Source organism: Mandrillus leucophaeus, unplaced genomic scaffold (genome assembly GCF_000951045.1).
Source record: "Mandrillus leucophaeus isolate KB7577 unplaced genomic scaffold, Mleu.le_1.0 Scaffold714, whole genome shotgun sequence".
Lineage (NCBI taxonomy): Eukaryota > Metazoa > Chordata > Mammalia > Primates > Cercopithecidae > Mandrillus > Mandrillus leucophaeus.
Genome location: NW_012107742.1, coordinates 813,525 through 836,382, shown reverse-complemented (window position 1 = coordinate 836,382; position 22,858 = coordinate 813,525). Strand labels below are relative to the sequence as shown.

The window sequence follows — 22,858 nt, the reverse complement described above, 5'->3', positions numbered from 1 at the left end:
TGCAATGATCTCTTCAGGACAAGTACTAATTTCTAAAATGAAGAATAGTGGTTTCAAATGAAGTCATCTGAACCTACAGCCAAGTAGCTATGAGTACTAATTGTTTAAATATAATTATCTTAAAACTCGGGCTGGTTGCAGTGGCTCACACCTGTAATCTCAGCACTTTAGGAGGCTCAGGCAGGTGGATCACTTGAGGCCAGGAGTTCAAGACCAGCTTGGCCAACATGGTGAAACCTCATCTCTACTAAAAACACAAAAGTAAGCCAGACATGGTGGTGTGCATCCATAATCCCAGCTACTTGGGAGGCTGAGACATGAGAATCACTTGAACCCGGGAGGTAGAGGTTGCAGTAAGTCAAGATCACACCACTGCACCCAGTCTAGACAAGAAAACAAGACTCTGTCTCAAAAATATAATATGATATAATATAATATAATAATTTTAAAACTATAAAAAAGAAATTAGAGGAGGAATTAGAGATAGTCAGTATAGGGAACACATTCAAGGAATTTTTTGTATAAAGCAGAGAGAAATGTGCAGTAGCTGAAAGGAAAAATGAAGTCAATAAATAGTCATTTTAAGATGTGAGAAATAACATGCTTGTATGGTGATGGTAAAGATCCAGTAGAAACGAGAAAATTGATAATACAGTGGTGGTAGAAAGCAATGTCCTTGAGTACATGACACAGAGAGTTCATCTAGTAGTCACAGAACATAACGTAGAGTACAAGAGAACAAAGGCAGGTCAGTAGGTCAACAAGATAAAAACTTATGGGCAGCTCCTATGATCATTTCATTTATCAAATGTATTCAAAGTTAGATGTTCTACTGATGGAGGAGTGGGAGGAGTGCTGAAAGTTGGAAAGAGTCCAGAACGTAGGAATCAGTCAAGGTAGGATGAATGCAGATGAGAGAGTAAATGGGCTAGGAAAATACTATACAATTGCCAGACAACATTAAGGGCCACTTGAGATTTGTAATTACAAATATAAAATGAGAACAGCTAGCAATAATGTGATGTTTTTCTCCTGTTACATTAACATATGTGAATACAAGCCTGATGTGGGCAAAGTTTTAGGTTTACAAGTCTTTGAATTTATAAATCTAGTTTTTGATTTATGAAGCTTTGGATTTTTATAAGCAAGTATATTAAAGTGAGGGAGGGTCATGGATTTTAAGGTATATAAAATGGAGTGATTACAATGATTGACCGCAGACTTTTCACTGGATAAGAAGAATTAGGACATGAAGTGGTGGGGAAGATGAAAAGATGGTAGGACTAATAGATTTTATGTATTGAAATGATTGGCATTATTTTCCAAGTTAGGGTCTTAGAGGGAGTAAGCTGGGAAAATTGTAGGGGACAATTAGAAAGTTTGATGCTTGAAATTGATACTTAGAAATTAGCAAAGTGTTGCAGTCACTGATAACATAAAGATATTTGACCTTAGATGGGAGTAGGTAGCTGAGGTCAGTAGAGTACTGGGTAATTCAAGGAGAGAAGGTCAAGAAATGGAGAAGGTAGGCTGTTAGAAGAAACATCTATGTGGATATTGAAATCACCAAGAATTATGTTTAGAATAATACTGGAGAAGATGATGAGCCAGCAGTTAAAATCATCAAGAAATGACAATGAGTGACATGGGATCAGGAGATGACTGCTACAAGGAGAGGTAGTGGGTGTTAAAATTTGACGACATGAGATTCTAAGCTGAATGTTGTTAGGCAGAAAGGCGGTAGGGAGATCTGGAAGTGGCAAGGTAGGGTGATATGGAAGTGGCAAGTGGTAGGGTGATCTAGAAGGAGCAGGGAAGATAATTTCTTATTTCTAGGCCCAGTGTTATAAAGGCTAAGGAAAAAAATCACAGCTACATTTTGAGAAGAATAGTGGAAATAATCTCCTTAGGGAGAACCAGTGTTCAGTTTAAAAAAAGGAAGCAAATTTTTAGAAAAGAGGCTGCGGACATAGGGAATTTTGCTGATAACTGACCACAGGGCATAATACAAAGACTTCAGAAGTTAAGGAAAGACAGAAATAGTGTTTAAAAAAAAAAGTCTACAGAACAACATGGGATTTACTCTCTGAGTGAAAGGAGATGGTCAGGGAATTCTGAACTTTTGGGAACTAGCATAAACCATGACCTTAATGTTGATGGTCACATGGTGATGGTAAGGCCATAAGTTGGGGGTGAAGGATTTGGATTGTATAACAAATATAAAGAATTCTGGGGCTCTCGCTTAGCTAAAACTGATGCTTTCCTCTAAGCCCGGGGCCACATAGAGACTGTGTTTGACCTGTGCCAATGCAGATATGGAGACCAGAGAGAAGGCAGTTGCTATCTGGTGTGAGTTTCTTTCCATCTGTCTTGGATGTTATCCATAAATGGAGGAATCAAGTTTCTGGCTTTGTACCCTTTTTGAAAACAAATTTATTCCTGAAGCCCATGCTTCTCAGATGATCAGAATATTGGGATGATAGTTGTGCTGCTGATGCTGCTAGCTCTCACATGGGGCAGTAGCCTGAGAAAACCAAAGGGCAATAAGCATGACTGAAATTTAGCACTGAGATGAAGAGTATTCCTGTTTTCCTATGGCTAGGTTGGGTACTCTTGAAATATGGAAAGTTCAGTTAGAACCTCCCAAATGAGTTTTTTTTGAAGTTTAAAAATTCACTACTTTTTATCACCAAGATCAGAAACACAATGGCCTAATCAGTAACTGTGGACATTTTGAAACATCCTAATATTTAAGAGGAAATTAAAAGTAAGCCTTGCTTACTATCAGTGTTAAAAATCACAAATAGACACACACATACTGAATCACTGTAATAACTCCCTGGTCGTAGTTCACTGAGTCTCTGCAGATTCAATTTGGCATCAAATAACAGCCCATTCTTCTCTGCCACAGTGGTCATTTGGAGCTGATGAGGAGAGAGATAGCACTTTAGCTGCATAGAAGAAGAAAGAAGTGCTCCAAGGTGACATTTTGTTTTGAAAGAAGTGTGGAGATGTAAGTTTGTCGATCTGTTTTTATAAACAACACTTACCAAAATTGGAGACTTTCACCATAGTATCTTTTCTTAAACCAATTTAATTAATTAAGGGTTAAGATACTTGAATTTGCCTTTGGTTATGTCCCTAACACCTAAAAGTCATCAAATTATTCTTACTTACAATTTCCTCATCTATGCAAGTGAAAAATAAAACTGCCTGAAAGCATTAAAAGGGATTTCCGAGTCATTGCTGATTTGAAACCGGGGTGCTTCAACTTTAACCTTCAAGATAAGCATGTTCACATCTTCAATTCCAGGCCTTGGCTAACATGCAAGACAAGCAAGCTGCTCTCAGAAGAGACCTCACTTATGCAAAGAAGGCAACCAGAGGTAGATGCCAAATTCAAAGTGGGACGTTGTAAGTAATGATTACAAAATGGATTAGGTTCCTAGAAGGACATGATGTGTGTACCAAGAGGGATGAACAACCTTTTGTTAAATAGCGTGCTAAGATGATGACAGGAATTTAGTTCACCTTGGTACCAATTCACCTAAAGTCAATTCTCCTGATGCCAATTTACCCTAATTAATTCATCTAAAATTATCATTTTCTAGAGCAATGGTTCTCAATCCTAGCTATGCACTGAGTGATTCTAACCTGGGGAATTTTTCAAAACAATGCCCAAGCCACAACCCCAGAGATTCTGATTTATTTGGCTTGTAGTAGAGCCCAGGCATTGTCACATAAAGTGTAAGATATCAGTTAGATGTAAATTTTAGAGAAAACAAATAATATTTTCATATAAGTATGTTCCAAATATTGTATAGGAGATATTGCACAAGACATACTTAAAGTAAAAAGTTATTTGCATTTATTTGAAATTCAAATTTAACTGGACATCTTATGTTTTCATTTGTTAAATGTGGCAACTCTGTAACTCTAGGTTTAGCCAGGACTAACAACCACTGCTCTAGTGTATATAGGTCTTATAAACTGGCCTGGGTTTATTTAATGCTTTCCAAATAATTTTTCTTCTTTTTTTTTGAGACAGGGTCTTACTCTCTCACTCAGGCTGGAGTGCATGGCACAATCTTGGCTCACTGCAACCTCCGCCTCCCAGGTTCAGGTGATTCTTGTGCCTCAGCCTCCCAAGTAGCTGGGATTACAGGTGCGGGCCACCACACCCAGCTAATTTTTGTATTTTCAGTAAAGAGGGTTTTTGCCATGTTGCCCGGGCTGGTCTTGAACTCCTGGCCTCAACTGATCCACCCACCTTGGCCTCTCAAAGTGCTGAGATTACAGGCATAAGCCACCACGCCTGGAAAATTTTGTGTTTTTTTTTTAAGTATACTTTTCCCATTTCTAGGCAGCTAAATTCATTTTTCGGCTGTTAGTTTCTAAAGGACTGTCAAACGTGTTTTATTTTTATATTTCTAATAAAGATTTATAATATAAATATTTATAATACATTAGATAGGTATGTAATAAATATTTATAATATATAGTATATTTTGATTTATCTTATATAACCCTTTTGAGCTTTTACTTCTTTTTGGCCATTTGCTGTTATTTTATATTTCTTTGTGCTTTTTCTTATTAATTTGTAGGAATTACTTATATTTATAGAAATTAGTCCTCTGATATGAATAAGAATTTATTTATTATTTATTTATTTATTTATTTATTTATTTATTTATTTGAGACGGAGTCTTCGCTCTGTCGCCCAGGCTGGAGTGCAGTGGCCGGATCTCAGCTCACTGCAAGCTCCGCCTCCCGGGTTTACGCCATTCTCCTGCCTCAGCCTCCCGAGTAGCTGGTACTACAGGCGCCCGCTACTGCGCGCGGCTAGTTTTTTGTATTTTTTAGTAGAGACGGGGTTTCACCATGTTAGCCGGGATGGTCTCGATTTCCTGACCTCGTGATCCGCCCGTCTCGGCCTCCCAAAGTGCCGGGATTACAGGCTTGAGCCACCGCGCCCGGCCATAAATAAGAATTTATAATAGATTTGTAATTTGACTTGGTTAAATTATAAATAATTTTATAGTTTATATAATTTATTTAAAAATTATAATAAATTTATAACGACTTATTCATGGTAATTTTTTAATGCAATTTTAAAAATTATATATGCAACATAAGTATTTTCTCTTCCAGAACTTCTTAGTATTCTGTTATTCTTATAAAATTTTTCCCCACTTTGAGATTATGTTTTAAAATTCGCCCATTTTGTGGCAGAGGCTATAACTCCAATATTCTGTCCTCTTTAGATAGAGAATGATTATTTCTAATGGGTCACATTCTTGCATCAGGTTGTGATCATGTGAGCATGTAATTTTTTGTTGTCTATTTGGCCAGTGAGAAATAAACAGAAATGTTAGGTGGGAATTCTGGGAAACCTTAAAAGACTTCTCTCTCTTGTTCCTGCTTCTGAAACGGCTGGAGATCTAGCAGCCATATTGAACTATGAGAGACCTTGATAATGTTCCACGCTAAGGGTGGCAGAACAGAAGATATGACCCTAGATCCTTAATGTCACAGTAAAGCTGCCTCCACAGCCCTGACTCCCTACATCCAGACTTCTTTTTATGTGAGGAATATAATTGCTATCATATTTAAGTCACTTTTATTTTGAATCTTTAAAAAATACGCTAACGTAAACTAATCCTAACTGCTACACCACATTTGCTCTTAATAGTTATATTATTTGTCTCTCTCTGTCTCTCTCTGTCTCCTGGTGTATATGTTTTACTTCATCTTGAATTTATTTTGGCATATAATTCTTTTCAATATTTTATTGCAGTAAAATACACATAACATTAACCATCTTAACCATTTTTAAATGTATAGTTCAGTAGTATGAAAGGTATGTATTATGTTGTACAGTCATTACCACCATTCATCCATAACTCTTTTCATCTTGTGAAATTAAAACACTGTACCCATTAAACAATAATTCCCCATTCCTTTCTCCCCACAGTCACTGGCAACAACCATTCTTTTTGTCTCCATGACTTTGACTTCTCTAATATTTCATACAAGTAGAATTATACAGTATATTGTCTTTCTGTGACTGGCTTATTTCAGTTAGCATAATGCCTTCAAGTTTCATTCATGTTGTAGCATGTGCCAGAATTGTCTTCCTTTTCTAAAGTTGCATTATATTCCATTGTATGTATATCACATTTGTTTTTTCATTCATCCATTGATGGACACTTGGGTTGCTTCTACATTTAAGCTATTGTGAATAATGCTGCTATTAACGTGGGTTTACAGATGTCTCTTTAAGACCTTGCTTTCAATTATTTTTGGTATATACCCAAAATTACTGGGTCCTACAGTAATTCTGTTTTTAATTTTTTGAGGATTGGTCATACTGTTCTCCACTGTGACTGTACCATTTTACATTCCCATCAATGGTGCACAAGGGTTAGAATTTCTCCACATCCTCACTAACACTTGTTATTTTCTGTTTTGTTTTGATGGTAGTTATCCACAAAACAAATGGCTACCATCAAAAGGATATGTGATAGCCAACCACATTCTGGTTGTGAGATGGCACTTCATTGTAGTTTTAATTTGCATTTCCCTGATCATTAGTGACGTTGAGTATCTTTTCATGTGCTTATTGGCCATTTGTGTATCTTCTTTGGAGAAATGTCTGGTTAAGTCCTTTGCATTCTTTTTTTTTAAGACAGAGTCTGACTCTGTAGCCCAGGCTGGAGTGCAGTGGTACGATCTTGGTTCATTGCAACCTCTGCCCGGGAGAGGTTGCAATGGCTCAAGCCATCTTCCTACCTCAGCCTCTCGAGTAGCTAGGACTACGGGCGTGCACCACCATGCCCGGCTAATTTTTGTTTTTTTTTTTTTTTTTGTAGAGACGAGGTTTTGCCATGTTCCCCGGGCTGGACTTGAATCCCTGAGCTCAAGCAGTCTGCCAGCCTCAGCTTCCCAAAGTGCCAGGATTACAGGCATGAACCATCAGTCCCAACCTTCATTTTTTAATTGGGCTGTCTGTTTTTTGTTGTTGAATTTTTGGTGTTTTCTATATATTCTGAAGGTGTTTATCCTTTTATAAAGTAATACATGCTAATTTTAAAAGACATAAGATGCATATAATCAGAAAGAAGATACAGACTTTGTACCACTATTTAAAAATATACATTAAGAATTTTGATATGTTTCCTTCTAGTCTTTTTTCTTTATTTTCTTTTCCTTTCTTCTTTTTTTTTTTTTCCCTTGAGACAGGGTCTCACTCTGTCAACCAGGCTGGAGTGGGGTTGTGCAATCATAGCTCACTGCAACCTTGAATTCCTGGGCTCAAGGGATCCTCCCCTCTCAACCTCCCAAGTAGCTGAGACCAGGGATACATCACCAGGCCCAGCTAATTTAAAAAAAGTTTTTTTTTTTTTTAAGAGATGTGGTCTCACTATGTTGCCCAGGTTGGTCTCAGACTTCTCAAGCGATTCTCCTGACTTGGCTTCCCGAAGTGCTGGGATTATAAGCACGAGCCACTATGTTGGGCCCAGTCTTTTTTCTTTGTATTTTACTTTATATAGCAAAGTACTTGGCTCATAATAGTTGCTAAAAAATATTGGTTGACTAATTGAAGTATGTATATTCTTTTACATGTTGATTTTTGCCTTTTAAGGACAACTTCGTTAGTAGATGGAGCATAGGTTCATAACCATTATTATATCATTACTAATAAAAATGTAATGAAGATATTAGTGCATATGGCTTTGTCTAAATGTAATTTCCAGGAATGGAGAAAACACTTTAAACATCTTTAACACTTTGGGTGCACAATGACACAGTGTTGAATTTTGATGGGCATTAATAAATAATATTCCTCTTTGTGGCCAATATTTAAAGTAATAGAGGTATGAAACATAGAAGAAGGCAAATGGAGACTAAAATATCCTATTTATCACAATGAATCTCATATTAGAAATATATTTGTATCTCCAGGCAAATATGTGTCTTCTACAGACCTGCAGAATTAAACCCAGGGCAAGCCTCCCTGTCACACCAGCAAAAGTACAGCAGGAGCTCCGGGTGAGGAGTTTGATCCAAGAGGAAGAAAAGAGAACAGGAATGATTTATGCATGCCCAGTGTAGCCTTTCAGTTCATTTACCAGGTAAATCTTTTCCCCTAAAAAAGAGGGATCCGGTATAGAAAGGCTAGAAACATCAAGTCATCAGAGCTCCCCAAGAATGGAAAAAGGAGTGAAGAGAAAATGTTACTGCGCATCTTTCTAAGAACTAAAAACTGGAATTTTAAAAACTTCTTAATAATGTAATAAGTAACAAATCGTATCTAATTGTTTCAAGTTTCTACTTTTGATTACTAATGAAGTTGAACAGTTGAACATTTTCCTCAACATTTAAAAATTCATTGGTGAATCATTTGTTCATATGACTTGGAACTTGAGTATTTTTCTTATCAATTTGTATGATTTCTTTATATAATTCAAATTATCTTTTATTGTACTTTCTGTTAACATTTTTGGCAATGTTTTGCCTTTTAATTTTAGGATATAAAATAAATGTATGTAATCAAATCTATTCCATTCTTTGTGCTTTAATTTACTGCCTTTAAGCTTAGAAAGTCTTTTTCCCCATAACGGACATGCACTTTTGTTTTACTCTAGTTCTTTATGGTTTAATTTATAATTATTTATTTAATCCAACTGATATTTTTGGGTTTTATATAGTATGGGTAAAAACTCTCTAAAGTCTGCCTTCAACCTACCTGCATTTCTAAGTTTTCTTCTTTTAGCCCTCTGTGTTCTCACTGACTCCATAGACAAGCAAAGAGACAGGGAAAGAAGTGAAAAAGAAATTAAAATTATGTGATTTTTGTTTTCTTAATTAGGAGGGAACAGTCATCTCTGCAAGCAATCAAGTTTCTGTAGACACTTTTCCTTTCTCTTATCGGTAGCCTAAGATGCACATGTTTTCTTTTTTCTTTTTTTAAGATGGAGTTTCACTCTTGTTGCCCAGGCTGGGGTGTAATGGTGTGATCTTGGCTCACCACAACCTCTGCCTCCCGGGTTCAAGCAATTCTCCTGCCTCAACCTCCCAAGTAGCTGGGATTACAGGCGCCCGCCACCATGCCTGGCTAATTTTTTGTATTTTTAGTAGAGAAGGGGTTTCATCAGGTTGGCCAGGCTGGTCTGGAACATCAGGAGTTCCTGACGTTCAAATCAACCTCAGGTGATCCACCTGCCTTGGCCTCCCAAAGTGCCAGGATTACAGGCATGAGCTACTGCACCCAGCCAACACATGTTTTCTTACAATAAAAGTAACTTTGAAAGTATCCAGTATAAACTCTAAAAATGGAAGAGAAAAGATTATCAACTTACTTTTAAGGCATACAAATACCCTCAGAAAAGAGTAAACTTATGGTTTCATATGGCCCATATGAAATGCCTTGAATTGGAAAAATTAAATTGTTTCCTAATTAAATGTTAAGTAGATTTTAATTTTTTTAATTGTTGATTTTCTTAGTTGTTATTGGGAATTTCAACCATAACCTGACTCTCACTGGAGATGAGTAGATTACAAAGACATTCAATAAGGATAGTATGGGAAGAAGGTGAAGAAAAAGAATCATAGAGAGAGAAAAAAAAATGGTGAGGTGGGTAGAAAGAATCAATGGAGAAGAGAAAGAGTATAGGAAAGAGGATGAATTGGGGAACTGGGAGGAGAAGGAAAGAGACGAAAGAGAAAGAAACAGAAATTAATCCTCAATCACTCAAAATGGGTTCAGGTGCCATATTGTCAACTTTTAAAAAATGGCTTATATTTATTTAGTGCTTCCTCTGAGCCTGACCCTGATCTAAGCTCTTTATAGATACTAATTATTTCAACTCAATTATCTTTTCTATATACCATTAGACATTAGTGTCAAAATTTACTTTGTTGGTATTATTAACTTGCATTACCAACTCTTTCAATAGATCTAAGACTCTGTAAAGCAGGCTTGAAGTCTGCTATATGGGAAGTTAATTATACTTCTATTAAGGTACCCAGGGAACTAAAAACAATGACATGTTGGCTCCTTTTCCAAAAAGTATGGATGACAAAATCTTGCACCCTCCTATTTGGCCATTATGAGGACTGAAGGGTGGAGCTCTAGAGCCAAGGCATTTGGCCTACTGTACTTGATAGTTTCTAAGCTCCTGATCCAGCAAGTCCTCTGGGACACAGGCCTAATGCACTATGTTCCGTCTACTGAAATGTCAAGTCTGCATTTATTACAGTAATTATCCATTGCATGAATATATGGACTGAACATTGATTCTGAGATCACACATTGTAATCTATCTAATATATCCACTGGGCCAAATAACACTATCAATTTTTCACACTGTTTTAAAGCCAAATTTGCTGCTCAGATACTTAAAGGCACCTTGTATTCTGGTAAATAGTTGACACCATAAGTCAGATCAGTCAATTCATAATCTTTCGATGGAAGAGATGGAAAAAATGTGCATTTTTATGGTAAAGAAATGCAAATTAAATCATAATCTTTGATTATCATGTTTTCAAAGATAAGAAAGATTCTTAAGATCCAGCGTTGGGCAAGGTGTAGAAGAAATTCTCATAAACTTTTGGCAAGAGTATACTGCATTGCCAGAGGCCAATTTTGAAATATATACAAGAAGTTTAATGTATATATTTTCTACTTAGTAATTCTATTTTTTGAAAATTTTCCTGAGGTAATAACTGGACTTACACGCCAAATGTGGTAAAAGACTATTCATGGTAGTAAACATTTGAAAAAATCTTTATTGTCTATTAATGGAGAACTAGTTAAATAAATTAGACTATAGCTATATCATGAAATACTAATACAAATAATTAAATGGATTTATATTTATGTGAAAAAAAGCAAGTTACAGAAAGTAAGACCAGTATGGTCCTTTAAAAACTGTATACATATTTACAGAAAAATGCATCTTCTCCATCTTGATGCTCTCTTGCACGCAAAGGGAACTTGGAGTCATACCCTTAACTTTGCCGTACCCCTTTATTCACTCCGCTTCAGGAGGTTTTAGGGACTTATTCGATTGGCAACTTGGGTAAGAATAAATGGTTAATACTTGGCTCAGCACTGCCTCTTTTCCTCCTGGAATTAAGCTTTCTGCTGGGAATAATAGTTCTTTTCTGTTCAACACTGCCTTTCTTGCCAGACACTGGGATTAAAAATTTGACTAATTCTGGGGTTCATCTAGCAGTCCCATTTGGCCCTCACACTAATCTACATTCTCTAACACATCTTTATTATTAATAAAAGGAATATTTTTGCCTTATTATGCCATTCTTTTGTCTTATTTATCAATTAATTCAGTACCCTGGACAAGAGGGAAGGCTGCTATTTATTGGGTCCTTTCAAGCACCCAGTTATAAATGCATGAAAAAAGGAATGGAGGAATAGATGCCAAACTCTTAATGGTGCCTCTCTGGAGATACTTCACTTGCTACTTTCCAAATTCTGGACATCTGTATGTATTATTTTTTTAAAAAATAAAAACTTGTTTTACTTTTAGAATCAATAAAGGGAAATCAATATTGATATTTCATCTTGAATTAAAAGATTAATAAAACACATATAACAATGAAATACTACTCTCTATATAAAGTTAATATGACCTCCCTAAGTTGTACTACTTTTGGCTCTCAAACATATAATGAAATGAGTATTGTCATTCACTCCTGGTGGCCTCTAGTTGTGCAGTAGAGTGGTAACAGGAGAATGACTGCCTTGTCATTGACTACCTGTGTAACATTGAATGAGTCATTGCCCTTTCTGTGAGCCTCAATTTTCTCATGTGTTAAATAAGTTTCCTTGGGGCCCTAAGTTTCTAAGATTCTGTACACTGATGTTTAATATACATCTGGGGAATATCAGCTATCAGCAAGCTATTAAAGTTGTCTCTAAGTATCTGATCTCCCTTTTTCTGAGAATTCTCCTTCCTACCCACAGTCCTCTGGCCCATGGCTGATGGGCCACCTGACTCAAGGTGATCCAATTAGTTTTTCTTTCCAGGAGGACGTTGGAACTAGGAATTAGAAACAGAACATATGTGGCCGGGTGTGGTGGCTCATGCCTGTAATCCCAGCACTTTGGGAGGCCAAGGTGGGCAGATCACAAAGTCATGAGTTTGAGACCAGTCTGGCCAATATGGTGAAACCTTGTCTCTACTAAAAATACAAAAAGTAGCCAGGCATGGGGGTGGGCACCTGTAATCCCAGCTACTCGGGAGGCTGAGGCAGGAGAATCACTTGAACCCGAGAGGACGAGGTTGCAGTAAGCCGAGATCACGCCATTGCATTCCAGCCTGGGCGACAGCGAGACTCCGTCTCAAAAAAAAAAAAAAAAAAAAAAAGGAAAGAAAAATAGAAACAGAACGTAGGTTTTTATGGGCCACTAGAACCTAGTGTGTATAAATTTAGAAGCTGTGGCAAAGAGAAGGAGAGGGAGCTGATCTGTAGAGACAGGGAAGAATGAAACAGATTAAGAGAGAGAATTAGAGAAGATAAATTTAAAAAGGAATTTTTCTGGCTTCCAAGTTACTGTTTCTGGTCCCTTCTGGAGGCCCAACCTTACTCTCATTCTTAGTTTCAATGAAACAAACTTATGTCCTTATAATAAATCATCCTTTTTAGCTTAAACTAGATGGTGTTGGTTTCTTTAACTCATATCTCAAGAATCTATTTTAAAATGCACATCTCTGTTAGCAAAAATGGTCTCATCTCATAGACCCTTGGCCCTATCATTCCAAATCTATGCAAAGAAAGTACCTGAATGATCCTAATTTTATTTGTTTAGCCTGTGCAAGGCTTCCTCCCCATCCTATAAGCATCTCCAGGAAAGATCTAGCACTGCTACTGATCCCAAATATATGGACCACCCACCTATGTCCTAGCACTGACTTACCAGATGTCTGGTTGGGCTCTAAGCTAGTATACCACTGTGAGAAGTGTGCAAGGAAGAATGGGACTTCCAGACTCCAAGATTTCTGAAAAATTGATCATAGGCTTGAGGAAAACCAAGAGGAAAGTGATCTGGAAAGCTACAGCATTTGGGAAGAAATGTGTGCTATGTCTGGCTGATGAATTCTATTAACCACAGAGAATGGAATAAACCTGATTTAGGAATGCAGTTCTTTCTTTTTTCTTTCTTTCTTTTTTGTCTTTGAGACAGTGTATTGCTCTGTGACCGAGGCTGGAGTACAGTGATGTGACTGATTATAGCTCACTGTAATCTCAAACTCTTGGGCTCAAGCGATCCTCCTGCCTCAGCCTCCGAAAGTGTTGTGATTACAGGCATGAGCCACTGAACCCAGAATGGACTTATGTCTTGAAAGGCTGATTTAAGGGATAAAATAGTATCAATAATTTAATAAGGAAGATTTCCTGAAGTTTATAGCCAGATGGTTTTTTAACTGAGATTTTTCAAATACATGAATGGCTGCCTTGATTTTTGGCTGTCTTGGATTCATTACTTGACAAGCAATTTGTTTTTCTTAAAATGAAATAAGCTCCACTGGTACAAAGTGAATATGTCTACCCTCAGGTAACATGTAATAACCTAGAAAAAAAGTTAGATTGCTTTCTACCCAATGTTCAACCAGGTTATGTTAAAATATCACAGGTCTAAGCAAGTATTTGAATTGTCTTGAGACTTCCTCTTTCATGCATACCTTTCAATCTGTGATTGAATGGAGAAGTCTTTGGATGAAATGAAGCTCCCATGAAATTATTCTGGATAAGTAAATGAAAGCATATCTTTCTAACATTTTTCTGTTTTTCTTGTGAATGTCTGTCTCTGTTTTTCACCATTCATCTACAAACAGAGCCACAATTCATCATTGAATACTAGAAATGAGTGAGTTCCAGTAAAGGAATGTGATTATTGTGGAAGGAGTCACATAAAGTTCATAATAGTCTTCCAAACGTCCTTTTTGTAATACACCTAGACCACGTTTTATAAAGCTCAGGTACTAAATTTATCATTGCAAACGTGTTATTTTTGGTTTTGAGTAGCAAAAATCTGGAAAAATTAAATGCATTATGACATTACGATCTGGCATTATGTGGAATTTATACAGGAATTAAAAAGAGTGATGTAGAGTTGAACTGAAAAAAATCTTCACATTATTGTAAATTAAAAAAAAAAATCTACAGGGCAACAAGCATGGCATCATTTTGTTTTTATATAAAAAAGAAAACAGGCTGGGCATGGTGGCTTATGCCTGTAATCCTGGCACTTTGGGAGGCCAAGGCAGGCAGATCACCTGAGTTCAGGAGTTAGAGACCAGCCTGGCCAACATGGTGAAACCCTGTCTCTACTAAGAATACAAAAAAATTATCTGGGCCTGGTGGCACATGCCTGTAGTCCCAGCTACTTGGGAGGCTGAGGCAGGAGAATTGCTTGAACCCAGGAGGCAGAGGTTGCAGTGAGCTGAGATCTTGACACTGTACTCTAGCCTAGGCAACACAGCGAGATCCTGTCTCAAAGAAAAAAAGGTAAACAACTATTTTTAAACCTATGTGTATGTGATATAAATGTGTGTGTATAGAGAAAAATGCAGAGAAACACATTTGAAATAGTTAAAATTGGATACCTGAGTAAGAGAGAATTGAAAGAAGATGGTGAGGAGATTAATAATTTTTCTTTACATATCTCTGGTTTATTTGATTTACTTAAAAGAATACATATTACCTTTTATAATAAAAATTCAATGTCACATAAAACTAAATAAAGTAAGTCTAGTGAAAGCAAACCCTAAAATGAGAACTGTTGTGTCAGTCCCCCATATGTTTATGCATCGGGTGCCAATTGTTTTCGCTCTGCTCTAAGACCAGCTACTGGCTGAGTGGTTGTCTGACTTGCTCATGTTCTTTGTGGATTGATGATCCCCAAGTCACCTGACAATTGTGTAACCTAACAAAATGCTGGACTTTATGTTTTCCACTACCTACTCTTTCTTATTTCTTTATGCAAAGTATACTCCATATTATGAAAGTAAATGCACTAGTGTCCAGCTCAGAGGAGCTTAAGTTCAAAGACAAGGTGATAGACTTCATTAGGCAAAAAACTTTTAAGATTTCATACGTCAGCAGGCATTTCCCCATGGATCAACCCCAAGAGAAAATGGGACCCAGCAAACATTTTACCTGACTGATTAGAACAAAAAGGCCGCTATGCACCACTCTTAGGCACAATTTCAAAGGGAGGACAGCACCATGCTCATTCGCTAAAGCCCCCTCCTAGTTACAAGAGGAACCTATGTGCATGTGCATGTGCGTGTGTGTGCGCGTGTGTGCATGTGCATGCGTGTGTATATGTGTGCACATGTGTGTGTGCGTGTGTGTGCATGTGTGTGTGTATAAAGCCAGAAGAAATTTCTCAGGTTGCAAGCTGTGTCCTGCCAGCCAACAGTCAAGGTAATTTGGGGGAAAATAACGTAATCAGCTTTTCCCACAAGGAGAGAAAGCACATGAAAATATGATGAATTTGAGTCAAAGAGTGGCCAACTTTCCATTTCCATTTCCATTTCCTGGAAAAGCTCCAGGGACTGAAAGTCTTGAGGAAGTGTATCTGTAGTTTTGTTTACTTGTTTTTTTGTATCTCTTAATGTTTGCATGGTTTTAAAATCTAGATTTAACAGTAAAATTGCATTAGTGTTTGGTCAGTTACATTTGTACTTTAGATTGGGGTTTATAACTTAAATGTAATGTTTATAATTTAAACATAAAATACACTAACATGAGATCCTGACACTTATAATCTTACCTAGGAGCCTAAAATTCAACAGCCAAGGCTCTAGACACTTATTGGAGAATCTCATCCTTTAAAATTAGATCAATTGCAATATTTCTAAAGAGTGAATCTTGTACTCTGTATATGTGAGACTTACATCACGTAGCCTGGCCCTTGAGAAAGATGCACCTGTCTTGTCCTTTATTGCCTGTGAAATCCCAGGCGTGTCTGTGGGTAATTTGGCATTTCTGTTTTGCCCATCTGCTGAAAGAACTTGTTGGAGGTGACTCCTCTTTTTCTCTCAAGCTGTTGTACTTCAAACCCTTCGGTTTCTGGCTTTCAGATCACTGATAATTGAGGTGAAATAGCTGCAAACAGACTGGCCACTTGACTACTTAAGGACTTGATTATTATTATGATAGAAATAGGTAAGGAGTTATGAAACTTACTTCTTTTCCTCCTGGGGTGAGCAAAAGACTGGAGGAGTAAATAAAATATTTTTATTGCCAAGTCTATGTTGATTTACTTTGCCATCCCTCATTCACATTTTAGTAGTAGAAAAAGCTACCTGAATCTAATAGCTAAATCTCTGAAAAGCGGGTGAGGAAATGGAAGAAAAGGATTAATAATAATAATATTTATCGAGTACTGTGGTGTGGCCAGACCTGCTAAAAACTTTTCAAGATCACCTCACAAATCTATAAGGTCTGTATTATAATTATTACCATTTTAGAGATGACTGAAAAACTGAGAGCAGTAGTGGTTTGCCCCAAATTCCCCATCTAGTTAGTGGCACAGCTTATTTATAGAGTCCCTATAAATCCCAGTTAGCCTGGAACAGTCCCAGTTTACATCTTGAATCCTGAAGTAATAATGAATGGTATCTCCTGTTCCATTTCAAAAGCGGACTACACAAATTATATGGTCACTCTATCTCAAGGTTTCTTAATCTTGGTACTATTGACATGTTGGGCTGTAAGATTCTTTGTTGTAGGGGCTGTCCTGTGCATTGCCAGGTGTTTCACAGCATCACTGCCCTCCATCCAGTAGATGCCAGTACCACCCTCCACTTCAAGTAATGAAAAGCAACAATACCTTCAGACATTTCCAAATGTTCCCAGGAGGGCAAAATTGCTCCTGAGAACCTACTGCATCTAAAGCTTATATTTATACAAATTTTACTACAAAAGGACAAAACAATCTATTTGTTACAACTGAACCTATGCAGTAGAGTGGCTGGCATATACCCTGTACTCAATAAAGTTATTTATTTTTGTAGAAATGGGATCTCGCTATGTGCCCAGGCTGATCTTGAACTCCTGGCCTCAAGCCATCCTCTGGCCTTGGCCTTCCAAAGTTCTGAGATTACAAGCACGAACCACTATCCCTGACCTAAAAGTCCATTTCTTTGGGGTGTCACTTGGCTTCCCAATTGTAGAGAGGTGCAGGGGCTAAACAAGTAATGAAAAAGATGACTAGAAGGGCTCTAGTGATAAAAATTGGTTTGTTGTGGCTGGGCGCAGTGGCTCACGCCTGTAATCCCCGTACTTTGGGAGGCTGAGGTGGGCGGATCACGAGGTCAGGAGATCGAGACCATCCTGGTTAACACGGTGGAACCCCGTCTCTACTAAAAATACAAAAAAATTATCCGGGCGTGGTGGCGGGCGCCTATAGTCAGCTACTCAGCTACTCGGGAGGCTGAGGCAGGAGAATGGCGTGAACCCGGAAGGCAGAGCTTGTGGTGAGCTGAGACAGCGCCACTGCACTCCAGCCTGCGCGACAGAGCGAGACTCTGTCTAAAAAAAAAAAGAAAAAGAGAAAAAAAAGTTGGTTTGTCGCAATTCTTATTAGAGAAGACTAAAACAGTGTAACTACAAAGTAACACAGCAACCTCCTTGCTGCCCATTCTAATTATGTAAAGTTCGAATCTTGATTCCATTGGGGCTTTTGCCTTAGTAATCGACATAAAAGCTAACGTGATAGAGAGTGTTACAGTGAGTTTCATACTGCAGCAATCTTCTTAGTATTAATTGCCTATCAGTGTTCTATTTCCTCCTACTCTTATACTTAGAAATGACCACCATTTCTTTCATACCACCATTTTCATTTATTAGCAATAACAGAGGAAATACCAATAGCACCAATTCAAAATGAATCCACATGACGTGTTTTATCCTTACAGCTGTAATAACTAGTAACTAACATGGATTGGAAAGCACTTCGCAAATGTAAAAAGTGCTGTACAGATACATTATAATTATCATCATTAACAAATTAGCCCGATTCTCCTAGTTCAAAAGGCACGTAAGGTCAGATACATGGGCTTCAGTGGGGCAAAATGATCACAACCTACAATGTGGCAATGGTTCACATGTGTTGGCAACAAGTTTTACCCCATGCAATCCTGCAGAGCTGAAGTTACACACCCTTCAAAATATGGGAGAATGAAGCTAAAAGTAGACAAGACAGTTTTTTTTTTAATTTAATGCTTTTTTTTTTAAATAACAGACTCCTACTTCTTTTATATTAATGCCTAAATAGATAATATAATTAATCAAACTTCTAAATTGTACATTATAACAAAATTAAAATGTCTTATTTAAGGTGACAGCAAATTTTATTACTTTCTATGAGCTGATACTTCAGATACCATTAGAATTTCAAAGCATTCTGCAACTTCAAAGAGGTCAGATTGGTAAAATTTGTGCTTGCACACCCTCATGGAATATTGTCAGTATTCATTCCAAAATTGTTACTAGAACAAAACAGCTTTATCCATTCCCTTGCCAGCAGAAGTCTTGGCAAGAGATGGCTCTTGGTTGGACCATAAATAAAATTCCTTGAATCACCAGTATCTTGATTTAAGAAAGAAATTTTTACTGTGTCTTTCATACACAAAAGCTGATTAACAATGGTTAAAAAAACACTACTCCACTTTTTCACAGGTGTACAAAAGGAAATATAATGGAATTACATTCAACAATAAAGCTTAAAGTTCACTCTAGGTAATAGTTGCATTAACATTCACATACACAAGCACAGAGTAAGTATATTTCAGGAGTCTTATCATAGCATACAGCATACATATGGGAGATTGATTTCAGGTAACATCATAGGTGTTAGTAAGATTAGCAATTCAGAGTGTTATAGAAAAGGAAAACTAAACCAAAGAGAAGGTGTAGGCTAGCACACCAAGACAAGTCAGAATTAGAAGACTGAAAAATCTGCTCACTGTATGAGAAAACAATATTTTTCTTCAATTTTTGGGTCTTGATATAGTTGGTTAGAGAAGGTTGTGTATCAAAGTGCACATAATTGTTTCTTAGAAAAGAGAGAGAGAGAGAGAGAGAGAGAGATCATTTTATTTAGTAATACATGCAAGAGGCAGCCCCAGAGTGACCTGAAAGAGTAAAGCTGTGATTGGCAGGTGGCCGATATAATACAGATGTTTCAGGCAATTCTCTTAAAGCACTTCTGTAGCAGCAATGATCATTTAAATGGCTGTAGACTCAATTCTCTTTTGAGGAAAGTTTAGGGGAACTGTATTCATATTTCTCTTTAAAGATTTATAGCTATAGACTTTCTCTTTTTTTAAATAAATCTATGAAACAACAAACAGCGAAAGGTGAGGTGTTGGGGTTTTCTTTTGCTTTTGCATAAGTATTGGAAAAGGATCTGACCTTTTCATAAACATTGTGTGCAAAAGAATTTTTAATAAAGTGAGCACAGGACATGTATAGGAAACACATCAGATCTGCTTCTGTTTCCCAGGGTGGTTCTCTGTTAAAACACTGAACTGTTGACTCGCAGGTAAGATGCAGATTTTAGGATAATGACATCACAGCCAATGGACTTTAGGGTCTCCTAAAGCCTTGTCAGTGGGGGTAGTTTTGTCTCCTAGAGGGTGGCCACCACCTCTTGAGTTGTAAGATTTAGAAAGTCTGGTCCCTTTTAGTTTACACTTCCCCTCCACACTGATAACTTCCGCTGTTTATTTGTCTTTGTTCTCTTGCCTTCCTTGTACCAATTAGTCTAAGCTGGCCCGTCTCAGCCAATGTCTGGCACTCGCATACCTGCGGTGGCCACACATACCCAGTGGCCACAAACACCCAAGCTGCTCAATCTCAAAACTTTTCAGCCTGCCCTGCAAGTGTCATCAAGACAGGATCCCCGGAGCACAGGGCAGAGAGTCCAACCTCTCACTGGCGGGGCTGGGAAGCCTCTCCTTTGCGGCGGAGGAGAAAGGAAACTTGGGTCTGCTTTTTAGGTTCTGAAAACAAGCCAGAGTGGAGAGAAAGAGTTAACACCAGACTTAGTAAAGCTTTTACGACAAAACCTGTTAAATGCGTTCTAGACAGACACAGGGAACTTTCTGCAGATTTCTGAGGTCTCTAAGAGGGCTCACACAGATAGGAAAAAGGAGCAGGGAGTTGCTACATGGGAGAGATTTGCCATTATTACAAAAACTGGCTAAGTGGCTTGTTTCCATTTGAGGACCTCACTGGTCACTGTTGTCAGTCGTGCTGTTCCCTTTCTCTTTTTTCTCCTGGGTCTTGTTACCCTTCTTCTTTTTCTTCTTTTTCTTGGTCTCCTCCTTTTTGCCGAAGGTTATGAAGTCACTTTTGTCAATTTGGTTGTTAGTAGGCTCCTGCCGGATGGAGATGATTGCAGGAGATCCTGGGATAATGAATTTGTCTGGCAACTCACCGGGACCGGATTGTTTGGGGTTGCCTGGTCCGTATTTAAAGGTCCAGCTGTTGCTGTTGACACCCGCACCAACTGGAGGGGACACTTCTCCTGCCTCTGGTTCTGAAAGACAAAACATTACAAATCATTGACGGGCTCTTGACGGTACACTGCTGGTAGAGTACAGTAGTACTGCATAGGCAGGTTGAGCCTCCCAAAAAAATCATGAGTTATTTCTTCAAATCTGAGGGCAAGGCAAGTGTTTACTTATTTATTTATTTGTTTAATTTTTTTTGAGACAGGATTTCCCTCTGTCACCCAGGCTGAAATGCAGTCACTGCAGCCTCGACCTCCTGTGCTCAATCAATTCTCCCATCTTAGCCTCCCAAGTAGCTGGAACTACAGGCACAAGCTACCATGCCAGGCTAACTGTTTAAAAAATTTTTTTGTAGAAATGAGATCTCACTGTGTTACCCAGGCTGATCTCAAACTTCTTGGAGCTCAAGAGATCCTCCCACCTTGGCCTCCCAAAGTGTTGGAATTATAGACATGAGCTACCACACCCAGACAAGGCCAGTATTTACAGACAAGCAAGAGGGCAGGTTTTTTCACTAGGATACCAAGAATCTGTTTTATAGGAACACATGTTTGGTTCTTTGTGAAGAATTTCCTAAAGAATACATTTGTGATTATCTTGACTGGGAATGAGACGGGAAAGATACAGGCTAAAGGTAAAATATGCTCCTTTTAGTGTCTAGATTAAACTTTGGCTATTAAACTGTAATTAGGATTAAACTGTATTAGGATGTCTATTTTGTCCAAAACAAGAAAAATTAGTTGAATCAATTATTTGATCCGAATTTTATTGTAATAACCTTGAAGGATGGTGGGATGGAGGAGAGGAGAGATGGGAATACACAACATAAGAAGATGGAATCCTGTTGTAAATTGAGCCTACGTGTTTAGATAAAACATTGGGAGCCAATTTTACTTTCCAAGCCAAGTTCCTTCCCTCAATGTGCTCACAGTCTAGTTGGGATTACAGGCGTGAGCCCACTGCACCCAGCCTGTATCTGCTTCTTTTAACTTGCCTTCAGCTTAACAATCCTTCTTATTTTGGGACACTAGAAACCAACTTAATACATGCAATAACTTATTTTGGGAACTAGAAACCAACTTAATACATGCAATAACTAAGGTGTATGTAAAGTATTGTGGGACTCCAGAAGAAGAAATTGTTAAGTATACTTGAGAAAGTTGATGGGGTTCCAGAGGAGGTGAAATCTGCCCTGAGTCTTGGGAAAACAATTATGCATCCACAGGAGTTTTCAATAGAAGACATTCCCAAGAGTCTGATTGGAAGACACACCATAAAGTATACCAGTGACTTCTAGAAGAGTAGAAGTCAGAGCTAGAGAGGAAGGGTAATGGTCTGTGTGGGCAAAGTGATCCCAGTGGCCATAACATTGGAACTCTGACATCATAGCAATGTTTATGTATCTGACACTGCTCTTTTGGTTGACATGTGAAAAGCTCCATCAAATAAACTGTTTATGTTCAATTACAGTTTAGGGTTGACTACATCTCCTATTTCAATTTCCTATTACTTCTCTGTCTCCTCTAATTTGGTGTCCCTGAGCAGTAATTTTCTAACATAACTCATGTCAAGTTCATTATATTACTTCCACAATCAATGGTCACATTTTAGTCCTCATCAAACCTCTCAGCAGCATTTGTCATCCCCTTCTTGAAACACTTATTCTCATGAGTTCTTTGTCATGTAGGACAATAACTCCAATAAGTTCTCAGATGGACTGGACCCCTGTTACAAAAGGCAGATTAACAAGAAAAAAAAGCAAACAGAAGTTTATTAACATGTATATTTCATATATACATGACAGACACCCAGAGAATGAGCGGTTCTCAAAAAGGTGGCTTAGAATTCCAACTTATATAGCATCTTCAACAAAGAACAGTAAATTTTTTAAAAAGTGTAAGACAAAGGAAAAGACCTTTAAGGACTTTTGAGTCTCTAATGGGTGGCTGCTTGGGGGAAGGCAAATGAATGGCAGATAAAGGCTAATTTGTAAAGCTTGTTAATGTCGATTCCTCCAGTACCATTTCCAGGCCAATAAGAGTCCAAAGTTGTCTTCAGTGGTTAACCTCTGTTCTTCCTGGTGGTAGGAGGCAGAGGAGGGAGGTAGAAGCAGGATAACTTTTGTCTTTGTAAATTTATGTTCTTTTAGGCAAATAGACGGAGGGCAGAAGACCCCTCCTGTATCTGCTTCTTTTATTATTATTATCATTATTATTATTTTTTATTTGAGATAGAGCCTTGCTCTGTTGCCCAGACTGGAGTGCAGCGGTGAGATCTCAGCTCACTGCAGTCTCCACCTCCCG

General features: G+C 37.9%; 1 protein-coding gene across 1 annotated transcript in view; it reads right to left on the bottom strand.

Moving 5' to 3' along the window:
• Nucleotides 1-17,859: 17,859 nt before the first annotated feature.
• Nucleotides 17,860-22,858, bottom strand: part of LOC105528395 (protocadherin alpha-13) — a 130,576-nt gene continuing 125,577 nt past the window's right edge. The window contains exon 9 of the mRNA XM_011965124.1: nucleotides 17,860-20,581. Coding sequence (XP_011820514.1) covers nucleotides 20,271-20,581 — 311 coding nt within the window. The 3' untranslated portion in view covers nucleotides 17,860-20,270. The remainder of the gene's footprint in view (nucleotides 20,582-22,858) is intronic.